Source organism: Stegodyphus dumicola, chromosome 10, assembly GCF_044657685.1.
Source record: "Stegodyphus dumicola isolate Sdum_Otavi_A_Nest chromosome 10, ASM4465768v1".
Lineage (NCBI taxonomy): Eukaryota > Metazoa > Arthropoda > Arachnida > Araneae > Eresidae > Stegodyphus > Stegodyphus dumicola.
In genome coordinates this window covers 12,862,701-12,876,056 of record NC_140777.1, presented here as the reverse complement: position 1 = coordinate 12,876,056, position 13,356 = coordinate 12,862,701, and the positions used below count along the sequence as shown (strand labels likewise).

The 13,356-nt window shown below is 38.0% G+C and overlaps 1 protein-coding gene across 1 annotated transcript in view; it reads left to right on the top strand.

Annotated features, from left to right (window-relative positions):
* LOC118202547 (protein O-mannosyl-transferase Tmtc3-like) overlaps positions 1-13,356 on the top strand; it is a 707,071-nt gene that overhangs the window by 606,124 nt on the left and 87,591 nt on the right. Inside the window, exons 12-14 of the mRNA XM_085824627.1 lie at positions 2,212-2,349; positions 6,836-6,929; positions 11,455-11,589. Of these exons, the coding sequence (XP_085680753.1) occupies positions 2,212-2,349; positions 6,836-6,929; positions 11,455-11,589 (367 nt within the window). The remainder of the gene's footprint in view (positions 1-2,211; positions 2,350-6,835; positions 6,930-11,454; positions 11,590-13,356) is intronic.

The following is a 13,356-nucleotide window of genomic DNA, read 5'->3' as shown; positions in this document are numbered from 1 at the left end:
TTTGTGTACTTACTTAACTGTAATATTACTTATTACTCTAGAATTCTTAAAATATATTAAACATAGATATTTGTTACATTCGATAAAAATAACAGCTGCTTGAAGTATTAATAAATATTTAATAAATGTGGCATGTTATGGTTGCTTTTCCTGTTGCTCTACCGATTTAAACGAAGATACTATTATTTAGTAAACGACACGAAAATTGTGTCATTTTCACTGGGTGTTTGATATGGAATACCATAGTAGATAAACATATAATATGAAAATTATAATTTATACAAAAGAAATCACTGAAAAATTCAGATACTTTTTTTTTATTTAATTCGTATTTTGTATTTATAAGATAGGAAGAACGTACAGTAATTGAGCGCGTAAAACGCTTTTAAATCTAGGTTCCTGTGCTGATAAATCAATTTTATTTAATTTTAATTATTATCTTATTCATTATTTTTTATTTATTAGCCCAAAAGGGCGTTAGCCCGAATGGGCTATTAGTCTCGAAACGGGATTTAGCCTTGTCCACTTTAAACGACCTTGCCACCAAATATTATTACCCTTTATTATTTTTAAATAAATTAAATAATGAAGTATGCATATATGTATGTATGTATGTTCCTTACATAGTAAAAAAAAAAAAAACAATGTTTAACTAAAAATTGTGAAACACGACGGTTTACCTAAAACCACCTAATTCTGAATAACGTAGTCCTCCATCCGAACATAGGCACCTGGAAGCCGGAAAATTTGAATTTCGAATATCATGTTTTCTTATGAAACTTTAATGAAGATTAGTTTTTAATTGAACTCGATTGGATTATTCAGTTATGGCAAAGCACACGAGGACTATCTGCCTAAAGGGAGGGATGCCTTCGTGGAGGACTCTCTAAGGGAAACTGACTCGTATACACGTTACACATGGGAAAAACCACGAAAACGCCCATGCAGCCAGCCCGTTCGCGGGATTCGAACCTCGGACCGAACTACTAGTGTTCAGCGTCTTTACCGCTCAAAGATTAGTTTTGATTGCATTGTTTTGTAACAAACTGTACAATTTGAGAGCTAGCAGTGGCATCACTGTACGATATGAAACATTTTTATATCTAGTGCGCGAGACTCTATATCAGAAATTCTAAAGTTACGTTGTTTTTAAATATTTGTTAATTATAAAAAGAGGAAAAAAACAGTTTTGCAAACCATTTTTTACTAAGAAAACTGAATACCATATGATGAATAATAAAATAGAAAATGTGGAAAAATAGAAAAATATAATGCTGCATCGGGGAATTATAAATATATACTGCTATACTGCTTTTAAAATTTTTGAAATTTTGTTTCTGAATTCTATATGGCATGAGTGCAAAGGAAACGATGCTTAATAATAAAGCTAAACAGACAAATTAAATTGGGTTAGAGGGAGTAAGGATGACAGCAGACCGGTAAACTATGAGCTCAACGAGAATGTAATAAAACCATAACAAACAATTTCGGGCTACCTCTAGAATCTGAAACCTTTCAGATTTTGCTTTATTTTTATATTTTATTTTTTAAATATTCTAAATATATTTTTGCTTTCAGCCAAATTTGCATAGAAATTTCTGAAGAGTGTAATAATTTTGTGAATTTTAAAATGCAATTGCAGGGTTAAAAATATTTGAATAGACATCATTCTCAAATGATATTTGAGGTAGTTTATAACGTGTTATAGCGTTTTTTAAAACGATATACAGAAATTTGTGCAATCGTTTCAACACTGATGGCACGAAGTACATTAAAATAAAGTCCGCTTCTGTAGGAACCCGTTAGAGTAATAATTCCAATAATTAAATATTTGTTACAATATTATGAACTGAAATACCACATACGTTTCACATCTTCATGTGCAACATTTGCGACAAATTGAAGACTGAAACTACTGGCACTATCATTCGAACTACTATCATTCAACTAATTTCAGGATTTTTGAGAATAGACTTAGCTAGCAAATGCAGGAGAATGTGGGTGATCTCTTTTTTTTAAAGTTTTTAAAATAAATCAGTTTTTTCTCTGTTTCAACTCTCAGTTTTTAAAATAAATTTTTCAAACATATTTTGTGTGTTAAAAGAACAAAACTCTTTGTTTTAACTGATGAAATCCTCTTCTTCTTCAGATCTGCATCTTTAGATTCTGTTGGTTGAACGTAACCTAATATATTCTTTTACTCTTTTGTAGGAAGTCGGAGTTTTCACTGTATAGTTCTGCTCTGTCTGTAAATCAGAGAAATGCAAAACTGTACAACAACATGGGACATGTGTTGGAGGCTTTAGAGAGGCACGAAGAAGCCCTTAAACACTACGAAGAAGCTATCAGGTAAAGAACATTATCAATGAAAGTTTCCAGGCGTTCTGTTTTTATATATTTATAATGTAATGAATGTTGAAAGAGATGCTTGATACGACTGGTTAGAAAGTTATTTAAATCTGCTAATCATACGAATATTGAAAACTTGCAGACTAGTACTCTTTAGAGAGCTGAAAAACGTAATAAAATTAACCGTTCCTTCGGAGAGATTCGAACCATGGACATTTTACCTGCCAGCGGAACGTGCTACCTCTTACACTAAGAACGAATGCATAGGAGAATACAATAATTCCATATTACATAAAAAGAAATTAATAGAAATAGGTTTTATATTTTAAATTTTATTTAAATTGTCTTAAATTTTATTTAAAACTAGCGGACTGCGGCCTAAACAAAGTATTCTATGTACAACGGAAAAGAAAGTGTATAAAAACAGTTTAATATCAATGAAATCAGTTCATTCTTTCCAAGCAACAGCTAATCGTAAATAATTTTTTTGTTGCCAAACCGAGAAACAAAAAGCTTTGACATTTCAGGTATGCGTATGACGTCATGATTTAATTTAATGTAATATGACAACTTTTTCTCAATATCAATGAAAGAATTAACCTGGCAATAACATATTATGCCAATTATCCTAACCTGATATAAAACAGTTGCCAACGGCAGCTATTTATTTAAAATGCTGACATTAAAGAACAATAACGGATATACAATGCCGTCACATGCAATCACGATCTTTCTTCAACGTCAGAATATGACCTTATAATAATAATAGCAATATATGTAATGTTTGGAAATGCTATTATTTCATATTTTGTCAAATTTACAAATTTTTGATTAATAAACTCTACGATTTGAAAGCCAGAAATGGCAACACATTTCTCAGGAAAGCATTTTTAAATCCAGCGTGCGAAACTGTTGCCACTTGGAAAAATTAGGGCGAAAATTAGAGTTTTCAGAGTTTTTAATTAATATTTCGGTTAATTAAAGTCGTACGAAGATGGAAATGGTCGAAGTGGCTTACCACGAAATTATGGAATAGGGAATATTATATTTAATATTTGGCGATGCTATTTTGATTCATATTTTGTAAAACTTCGAAATTTTTTATTAAGAATCAAAGAAACTCTTAAGATTTGAAAGCGAGCAGTGGCAACACTTTTCAAACATCTTATACATCTTATACAGAAAACATCTTATACATCTTATACATACTTAAATATTAGTTGAACGTATTTAATTTGATTATCAAATTAAATACGTTCAACTAAAATTTTCTTTCATGGGGATTACAAAAATTAGCAGCTGATCCTTGCTGGAAAAAAGTAAAACTTAATCAAAGTTACAATACTTCAAAGTAACGTAATTTGGTAAATATTGTCTGACTCTGTTGAGTATCCAACAACGACTTCTTACGAGCGTAAAGGGCTCGTAATACATTTAATGCACCAGAACTGATGATAGTTTGATAAAATTTATTTTTACGAAAAGAAATACTTCAAAGTTCTGGAACTTTCCTTAAAAGCACTCGTACAGCTGTTCTCAATATCACAGAGTATAATTAGTATTTACACCCCAAGCTATTAAGAACTATAAGGTATTTATCCCATTTTCCTAGAGTGCCTTCGTGGTGTAGTGGTTCTGCACGCTGGGCCGGTATTCTAGAAGTCAGTGGTTCGATTCCCGGCGAAGGCGATTGCTAACTTTTCATCTCTCCGGCTTCCAAAAATCCTAATGTCTCTACAGAATGTTAAACGCTACGCAAAGCGTATCTAGAAGTCGTTCTGGACTAACAACTACCGATAACTGATGCTATATTCTGTCTTATATAGTTTTCCCATGGCCGCCGAGAAATCTCTAGTACCTTCCAGTTCTCCAAATTTGCTGGGAGGAATAGGAGTGCCGGATACGGTTAATAGTTAAAGATCAATCGTATCTATTCAGTTACAATATCCATTAAAGTTGTACAGGGAACGGACCCAAATATCGCCAAATGGTCGCCAAGTTTGGTGACATCTCGCCAGTTTTTCCCACAAATATTATATGTGATATTATACAAAAAATACTACAATTCCACCTATAATTTCACTAAAATTATTTACATTTATACAAAATTCGTAGCAAGGAATTTGTTCAGAAGTCATTTTATGCTTATTCCCAACCGTTAAGTAACTTAGATCTTCTTCTGAACCGAACTGTAGGTCATACGAAATCAACAAGCATGATAACTCCATCATGCTTGTTGATTTCGTATCATCTTCAGAAGAAGATGTAACTACATAAACATTATAAAAACTTTTAATAACTCCACTCCTTAATAGAAAATCGAAACAAATACAGAAGATGATCCTTTCCTCTACATTTTCGCCTCTTTAACGTTAACTGTCCATCTGTTCATACCAAGAGATTGACGCATAAAAATCATCCAATTTAAGATGGCAACTCTGCTAGAATGCACGTGCGCGTGCGTAACATACATTGAACTCTCGAATATCCGAGTGCAGATGATCAGTTTTGCGAATTATCGATGCTTGGTGGTACCTATGCATGCACACTCAGCGCGAGAGTGTTAAAAACAAACACGCTGAAATCCGAGCATTCTTTCAAAACCGCTGAATTGCGTCTTTAACTTGAGTTTCAGTGATTACTTCGTATAATTCGTTCTGATTAATTAAGTAGTGGAAGATGATGATTAAGTGACGTTTTGGAAATGTTGAATACGAGTATAATGGATGCCATATACGGAGTAACAAAAGCTTGGTAGAAAGTAAACTAAAACAAGTAAGGCTGTTTCTATTATGTAGAAAGACTCTTTCTACTAATTCTGAGGCAATAATTGTGTGCGAAAAAAAACTGAAAATGTCACATTCTTCGGAAAAACATCGACGTATGGTTCTATGGCGATTCGACCGAACCGAGATTTCTGTGCTTGAGTGATGCGGACATCGTTCTTGGAGTACTAGCAGGCAGATTTTCAAAAATTTGACATTAATATACATTTGTAACAGAGAAAGAGAGCTTCCATTCAAAGGTCATTTTATTGTAATCATGATTATCAACAAAGCTCCTAGTGCAGGAATGTCTAAAATCGAAAATTGGGATATCGAAAGCAAAAATGAGTCTAATATAGGGTATGGGCTCCTCTTAGAGCCAAACAGGTCGCGCAGCGTGACGGCGTACTGGACAGAAACAGTTGAGGAGTCCCCATGGCAGTCGATCCCAATACTATAGCAAGGCAGTTGTCACCCACAGGTTTGTTCTCGGAGAGGGCTGACGAGATGAAATTGGCCTCCCAAGAGCGTCCCAGATATGCTGTATAGTGTTAAGGTCGGCATTTCTGGTTGGCCAATCCATGGAACGAATAGCCTTACTTTCCAGGTAATCGTCGATTAACTAGGCCCTATGTGGATGAGCGTTGTCTTCCTTAAACAAGACCCAGAACCACCTGCGCTCTTGAAAAGTGAAACTTAGGGCTTTAAGATATGCTTTGGTTGAATACGTATTGTAAAAATAGGCATAGTTGGAAAATTTTCTTAAGTTTTTCCCAATAAATAAACACGTGAAAAATGCATGAAAATTGATAGTTTGGATTATCCTTGCTTTTTGATTGTCCGTTACTTGCTTTCCCGGTATTAGCTCGAATAATTTAGATTACGTTGTGTCTACATCCGTGCAGAGCTACGAATCAGGCAGTCAGTGTACCAGGAACCGCTAGCCGGCGGAATTTTGGCAATGGAAGCTTTCCTTAGAACAGACTTCGTCACAGATATGAATATAGCAGGGGAATAAGGAAGATCTGTAGAATTAAGGGCAAGGCATCTGGATGATACATTTTTATTCCAGTAAGTTCCGTGCAACAACCAGCCATAAATATAGTTGTACTTTTGCTTGTCTGTACAATTTTAGGCTTCCATGATGCAGCTCAATATGACCTGTATAGGCTATTCCACAGGACATGCTGAGTCGAGTAATGGGAGCCTTCTCGTGTTATCATCCGGTGCCACTATACAACAAAGTTTGCTGTTTCGTGATGTCACTGGCTCATAGTCTGCTCAAAAGTAACTCTTTCTACTCCCTTTATGTTCTTCTTTGCTTCCACTACTGCCAAATGTTTGTTCTTAGGTGTTCATGCGTGGATTTATTGGTATGTCAAGCAAAGCCGTTGAACTAGAGCATTCGAAAGAGCCTAACCTGGTTTATCTACTGACTCTGATAAAGTAGGAGGACACGGATTTTTATTTTTCAAGGTTCTCTGATATCTGTACTTTCTCTATTATACACAGCATTACATGCCCATATGTATAGTGTTATTTCAAATATATGAAGTTACTACAAGCATTCACAGTCTTTCTGTTGCTATTTAAATTTAGTAATTAAATTTCGTATTATGATGAGTATGTACGCCGTAGTATAAATCATCTATATGCTATTCATACTACATATATTTAACCATGTTCTCATCTTTTAATTATTTAAATCTTTTCTGTTCTAGAATTCAAGGAGATGATGTTCGTGGTTATCTTAATATGGGTCGTGTTCTTACGCATCTTCGGAGGTATGAAGAAGCAGAAGGAATTTACTTGCAAGTGCGTAAATATATCTTATTTTTTTTTTTATTTTTGAAATGTATGTTAATATTATGATGAGTATGTATATGTTGATTTTCTGGAGATAAGGACACGATTTCGAATTGTCGTCAGTTTGAAAAATAAATTTAGGCAACCTTCCAATCTTAGATTTTTTTATAATAAGTAACTGTGCCTTAGGTTTACTTAAGGCCCACCAGCGGCCGAGCAGTAAAGTCGCTGAAAACTGGTAGTTCGGTCCGAGGCTCGAATCCCACAAACGGGCTGACTGCATGGGCGTTTTCGTGGTTTTCCCCAAGTGTAACGTGTAGAGGAACCAGTTTCCCTTAAAAGGTGCTTCACGAAAGCATCCCTCCCCTTAGGCAGATAGCCCTCCAGGCTCTGCCATAATCACAAAAAAAAAAAAAAAATCAAACCTTAGATGTCCTTAAGTTGCTTTTAAGAACAAGTAACAAAGGCACTTTATCTTCAAAGACTAAAAGGATTGTTTCTTTTCTTAAATGAATAAAAATGTAGGACCTTCTGCTTCAAGAAGTAAATTATTATATCTGTTTTCTTCAAGAGGTGAAAGTATTTTTTAGAATACCTTTCGATTCGGTAGATCAGAAATATTCATTATTGTTTCAAAATCTATATAATACACTAGAAAATTAGAGCCATCTAAATTTGGCATTTGCGTTATTTTGATTTTATGCATGTTTTTCGTCCACATAACGTCGATAGTGTAAGCTTAGTATAGATTGAAGATAACTGCATTCCGTTCGCGCACAAATGATTTAGAAATGTCAGTTATGCTAACATATTGAATAGACGTGCTTTTACCAGGTTATTTCATCACAGTATTATACAGAAAGGTCGTTCAGTCTTTGTGGAAACGATTTTGATAATCAATTTTTAAGCATAAAGAACGTATTTCTTACAGCAGACTGATAGCCTTCGTTCTTGGATGTTGCTCCTGCTCGAATTTCCATAAAAGTAAATTGTTTCTTAGCACCGTCGTGTCCATGTATGCTTGTCTTCTCGGACCGTATTCCAAAGTCTGTGTAGTATTCGTGGAGTGTTTAAGTGCAGTTTTCTTAAGGATCGTTTTAACAAACTAAACCAAACATAAAGCGCGGAAGTGCTTAAGAGAAGCGTCTGGTAATTATACAGATATTTCATTAAATAGGATAAATTTTATTCCTGACTCTGATTCCTTCTTTGCCAAATAAGCGGGTGAGACTTTGTCCATAAGAAGCGCGATTTTAGTCGTTTTCTTTCCATATAAGGCAAAAGGGAACAACAAAGTTATTGGCTTCCCCGCCTCGTGAACTAAATCGCCCTACGATTCTACTCCCCCTTTGGGCTCTTCGTGGAGGTTCAACCTCTACTATTACCCTTCCAGGGAAGCAGCGCACCACCTTGATATGACACCAGGCAGCATTGGTCGTCAATTGCTCCTGCCAGTCGCATGGCGAGCCCGTCGAAGTGGGCCGTTATCCAGCAAACCGAGAACTATCCCTCCGGCTACGGTTCCACACCGCTCAGGACATGCCAGACCCCGAGGCCGGCCAATAAGTGACCTTTCCCAGGGCCTTCAGAACCACCAAGTTCATAAACTTTATACCCCCGTGACCGAGACTGCCTAGGTACAGATCCTAGCCAGTAGCTTCGCAGAGTTCTCTACGTCGACCCCCAGAGTGGAGGCAAAAGGGAACTAACTAATTCATACCGCTGGCCGATCAATTAAGAATATTCACCAAGTTCATAAACTTTATACCCCCGTGACCGAAACTGCCTAGGTACAGATCCTAGCCAGTAGCTTCGCAGAGTTCTCTACGTCGACCCCCAGAGTGGAGGCAAAAGGGAACTAACTAATTCATACCGCTGGCCGATCAATTAAGAATATTCAGGGATCGGCTAAATCAGACAGAAGAGTCACCCGAAGATGACTTTTAACACACCTGCTGGTCCTGGGGTCTCACATCCCAGAGACACCAACAAATTTATAAGCTCCCTTTGCTGGACGCTCAACGTTCAGCCGACCCACCGCTAAACCCGGACCAGTCAAGACCACCGTCTCGGCTGGACCGAGACCATGGTGGGGTGGGCGATGACTGGCCGTTGATTGAGGCTACCTGCCAGCACTACACGGGATGCCCCTCTCCTTAGGCTTTGCATGGAATACCAAGGACAGCAGTGACCAGACTCTCAATAGTCCAGTTTGCTATTTGGCTACCAGTACCCTGGTGGAGGGGACGAACACCTCCCGGCCCATGAAGAGCAAGTATAGACTTACCCCATGGACATTGGGAACTGCCTAGTTCATAAATTTTATACCCCCGTGGCAGAGACTGCCTAGGTACAGATCCTAGCCAGTACTTCGCAGAGTACTCTACGTCGACCCCTGGGGGAGGCAAAAGGGAGCAACAACAATTTGGGAACTCAATCACATTTACGGGTGATTTTGGCACTTCGTGGAGGTTCAACCTCCACTATTACCCTTCCAAGGGAGCAGCGCACCACCTGGATAAGACACCAGGCAGCACCGGTCGTGAAGTTGCTCCTGCCAGTCGCATGGGCGAGCCCGTCGCAGTGGGCCGTTACCCACCAAACCGAGGGGAGCTAGCCCTCCGGCTACGGATCCACACCGCACAGGACATGTTAGTCTCCCCGTGGCCGAGACTGCCTAGGTACAGATCCTAGCCAGTATCTTCGCAGAGTTCTCTACGTCGACACCCGGGGGGAGGCAAAAGGGAAGGGAAGGAAATCTTGTGATCTTTTTAAAGGAAACTGGCTCGTATCGACGTTCACATGAGGAAAACCATAAAAACACCGATTAGCCAGTCCGCTGCCCAGCATTCGGACCTCGGACAGAATTACCTGTGTTCAGCGACTTTACCGCTCGGCTGGTAGTGAGCCATAATTTGAATTCTGCATAACATAACACGACAACTCGGTTAATAGGATCAAAACACTACAGAATAAATATTTTAAACTCAAGTGAAATCGCCAAATGAATTTAAAATGCATTATGGAAAAGTATCAGGTTGCCGAAAAATGTCGCCAAGTAAGGGATTACGTCATCAAACATCGTTTCAGTCAGTAATTTAAAATTAAGTAACTGATGGAAAAAAGATTTTCAGTATTCAATAACTCTATTGATTTTGACATACATTTTCAGTAACAGTCGATTTTGTTCCATACAACAAAAGTTAGATAATTTCCAGAAACGTTGTAAGGTAGCTTTTAATTTTATAACAGTTATTTTAATTTTGAGACTCTTTCCTATCAATTCTTGTTTTCACTTACAACTCCCTACCAGAACGAGTTTTTGGAGTAGCGTTGAATGCAAATGAGTTAGAAGGAGTATTTAAGGAAGATTCAAGTAACTTCGATAAAGGGTGCTAGGCGTTCTTAGTAGCGCCTGTTTGCCTTCTGGATAAGTCGCCCGGCCGTATTATACGTGCCTATTGATATTCGCCGGCTAGTTTAAATTAAGGGCCAACTACGTTAGATAATTGTGTCTGGCATCGGGAAAGTCTCGTTTAGTTAATTATAGCTTAGTTTCTTATTTATTATTCCGAGTTAAAGTCCGAGTAGAGGCTTCCTGTAAGCCAGCGAAGGGGGCCGACTGTTATTCTTATTTTAGTGAATAAAAGGGCAATTGAACCGTTCTCGAGTCTACTTTTTAGTTGTTCTGAACTCAGCAATAAGTTGCTGCACCGTTCACTAGGTTCCTCGACGTTCGTCAAACAAAAGGAGGTAAGAACCCTGCAACCTTATGAACCACTCATAAATGAACAAGCCCACTAGCGGCCGAGCGGTAAAGACGCTGAACACTGGTAGTTCGGTCCGAGGTTCGAATCCCGAAACAGGCTGGCTGCATGGGCGTTTTCGTGGATTTCCCCATGTGTAACGTGTATACGAGCCAGTTCCCCTTAGAAAGTCCTCCACGAAGGCATCCCTTCCTTAAGGCAGATAGCCCTCGTGTGCTTTGCCATAATTGAATAATCCTAATCCATCCATAAATGAGCATTTTTATTAGCTTTTTCAGCATTTTAATTATGACAACGAAAAATTGCAAAAAATATACCCATTTATATGTTTTAATTACAGTGATTCTAAATTAGTTAAATTCCATTGCTATTTTGCAGAGCACATTCTTGTCATCGTTTAACATTATCATTCACTTAATATTATAAAAATAATCGGGGTCATATGCGATTATGCGATTACAATAAACGGCGCGTACAGTAGTTTATAATAAAATCCGCCGTGTGGCATTTCATTATTAGTTTTTTTTTTTTTTTTTTTTTTCCATTGTAAGCACAAAACTACTTCAGCCTGAGAAATAATGTTTTCTCTTAAGAACCAAAGCCAAGGCAGCATGAACTAGGCCTCACATGTAGGGACGTAATACCTTGTGAGTAATTAAACCTTAAAGCGTTAGTATCTAATACGTTAATGTAACGAACGATCTTCTGCTCAGAAAAACACTCTTATGTACTGCTATCAATCTACAAAGATATCTGTATCTTTCCAGGCCAAGGCTTTGTTTCCTGGGCCTGCCGAGACAAAAGAACGTGAAGTGAGGGTCACTCCAAATCATTTGCAGTTGTTCCTCAACTTGGCTTTCCTTATCTCTCGCAACGACAGCAGATTGGAAGAAGCGGATGCGGTGAGTACTTTTTTTTTTTTTTTTTTTCTGCCTCTCTAGTGAAGTCACGGCCTTATCTGAGGTCCCAGGGGTCCTGCTATTCTGTTAGTCATGTCTGGCGATTAAGGAGTTTGTGCTGATGTCGACTAATAGCGTAACGGGAGGTAGACTGAGCCCATCTCCACCTTTTTTTTTTCCTGTTCTACTTGGTAGCTGCTGATAAACGGGAATCTACCTTTGTGCACCTTCCTGTAAATATTCTGTAGCAAAAGAAAAAGCTACATTGATGTTTCTTTTGTTACACGTTTCGATTCTATTGTTACTTTCGGCATAACGAAAAATTTCAGTTGATAATATAAGTTCAACCAGATTTCAGTTGATAATACTCACATAACCATGTGATTCGTGTTGGTAATAGCCCACCAGCGGCCGAGCGGTAAAATCGCTAAACACTGGTAGTTCGGTCCGAGGTTTGAATCCCGCGAGCTGGCTGCATGGGCGTTTTCGTGGTTTTCCCCATCTGTAACGTGTATACGAGCCAGTTTCCCTTAGAAAGTCCTCCACGAAGGCATCCCTCCCCTTAGGCAGATAGCCCTAGAGTACTTTGCCGTATTCTCAATACACCACCACCGTGGTGAGAATAAGGGTTTTGTTGAAATTTATATTTTCTTCAAATCATTATACTTTAGCTATTGTTTCTCAAAGCTTCCTCAAGTGGGGTCTACGTTTATAAATTATAGTGTTCTGCGGATTAACTTAGTAATCGAAAGCATTTTTTGTTTTTGTTTTTACCTACATGTTTATATCACTAAACTTACTTTTAAAATGCTATTAATTAAACTGGTACTTAATCGCCATCCAGATAGAAAACTGGTTGGTGAATCTGACAGCCGTACCGAAGAACTCGAGTTCGAATCCCGGAGAAGGCGTGAATGTAAACTGTCTCTTCATTCAATATGTGTGTCTGTGACAACTTGGGCTCACCAGACCCCTATGTCACGGAGTGCCCCTTAACAGCAGAATGGCACATCAAATTCCCAACCACCAATGTTCTGCCTTTCAAACGCCTCTTCGTAAAACATCGAGGCACGCGGCAAAAGCTTAAAAGCATAATGGACAAGCTATAAAAAATGGGCATAGACCTCTGCAGGCCGGAATAGGGCACATGCAATAAACATAATTGGCATAACGATTCTCAAAGCTTACTAAAGTAGCTAGGACAGCAATGGTATGTGTATCCGTAGTATGGAAATGTAACTGTTTTTAGTTATCCACGAGCCGACGTGCCGTTCAAGGCTAACAGCACAGTAATGGACAGTGCACATATAATACTGTAGATGTAACGTGACATGTATTGAGCACACATCTGTTAAGCGTCTTACAACTGTGAAGTCTCTAGATGGTTGCAGGGCCAGGGTAACACCCGAGTAGTCATAGAAAGCCGTCCGGGTGCCCTGTCCTGTTGCCACCTGTCACCTGTCTCTTCATTCAATAGGAGTCAACGATGGCCCACATATTAGGTGCTTCCATAATAAAGTGACCATCGCTTCCAACCTTAGTAGTAGCTAATACCTATAACGAGTAGTGCCACCATTCGAAACTAAAATAATAATAATAATAATAATAATAAATCTGAAATGTTTCAGATTTTAAATTACCGCCAAAGGGTAATTTTTTTAAACATTTTGTGTGTTACATTTATTTATTAAATATCACGTTCTTCGCATTTAAACCATAAAATTCAGTTCAACAGCAATATAGCAAAATAGCTTTAAAATAAGCATATCT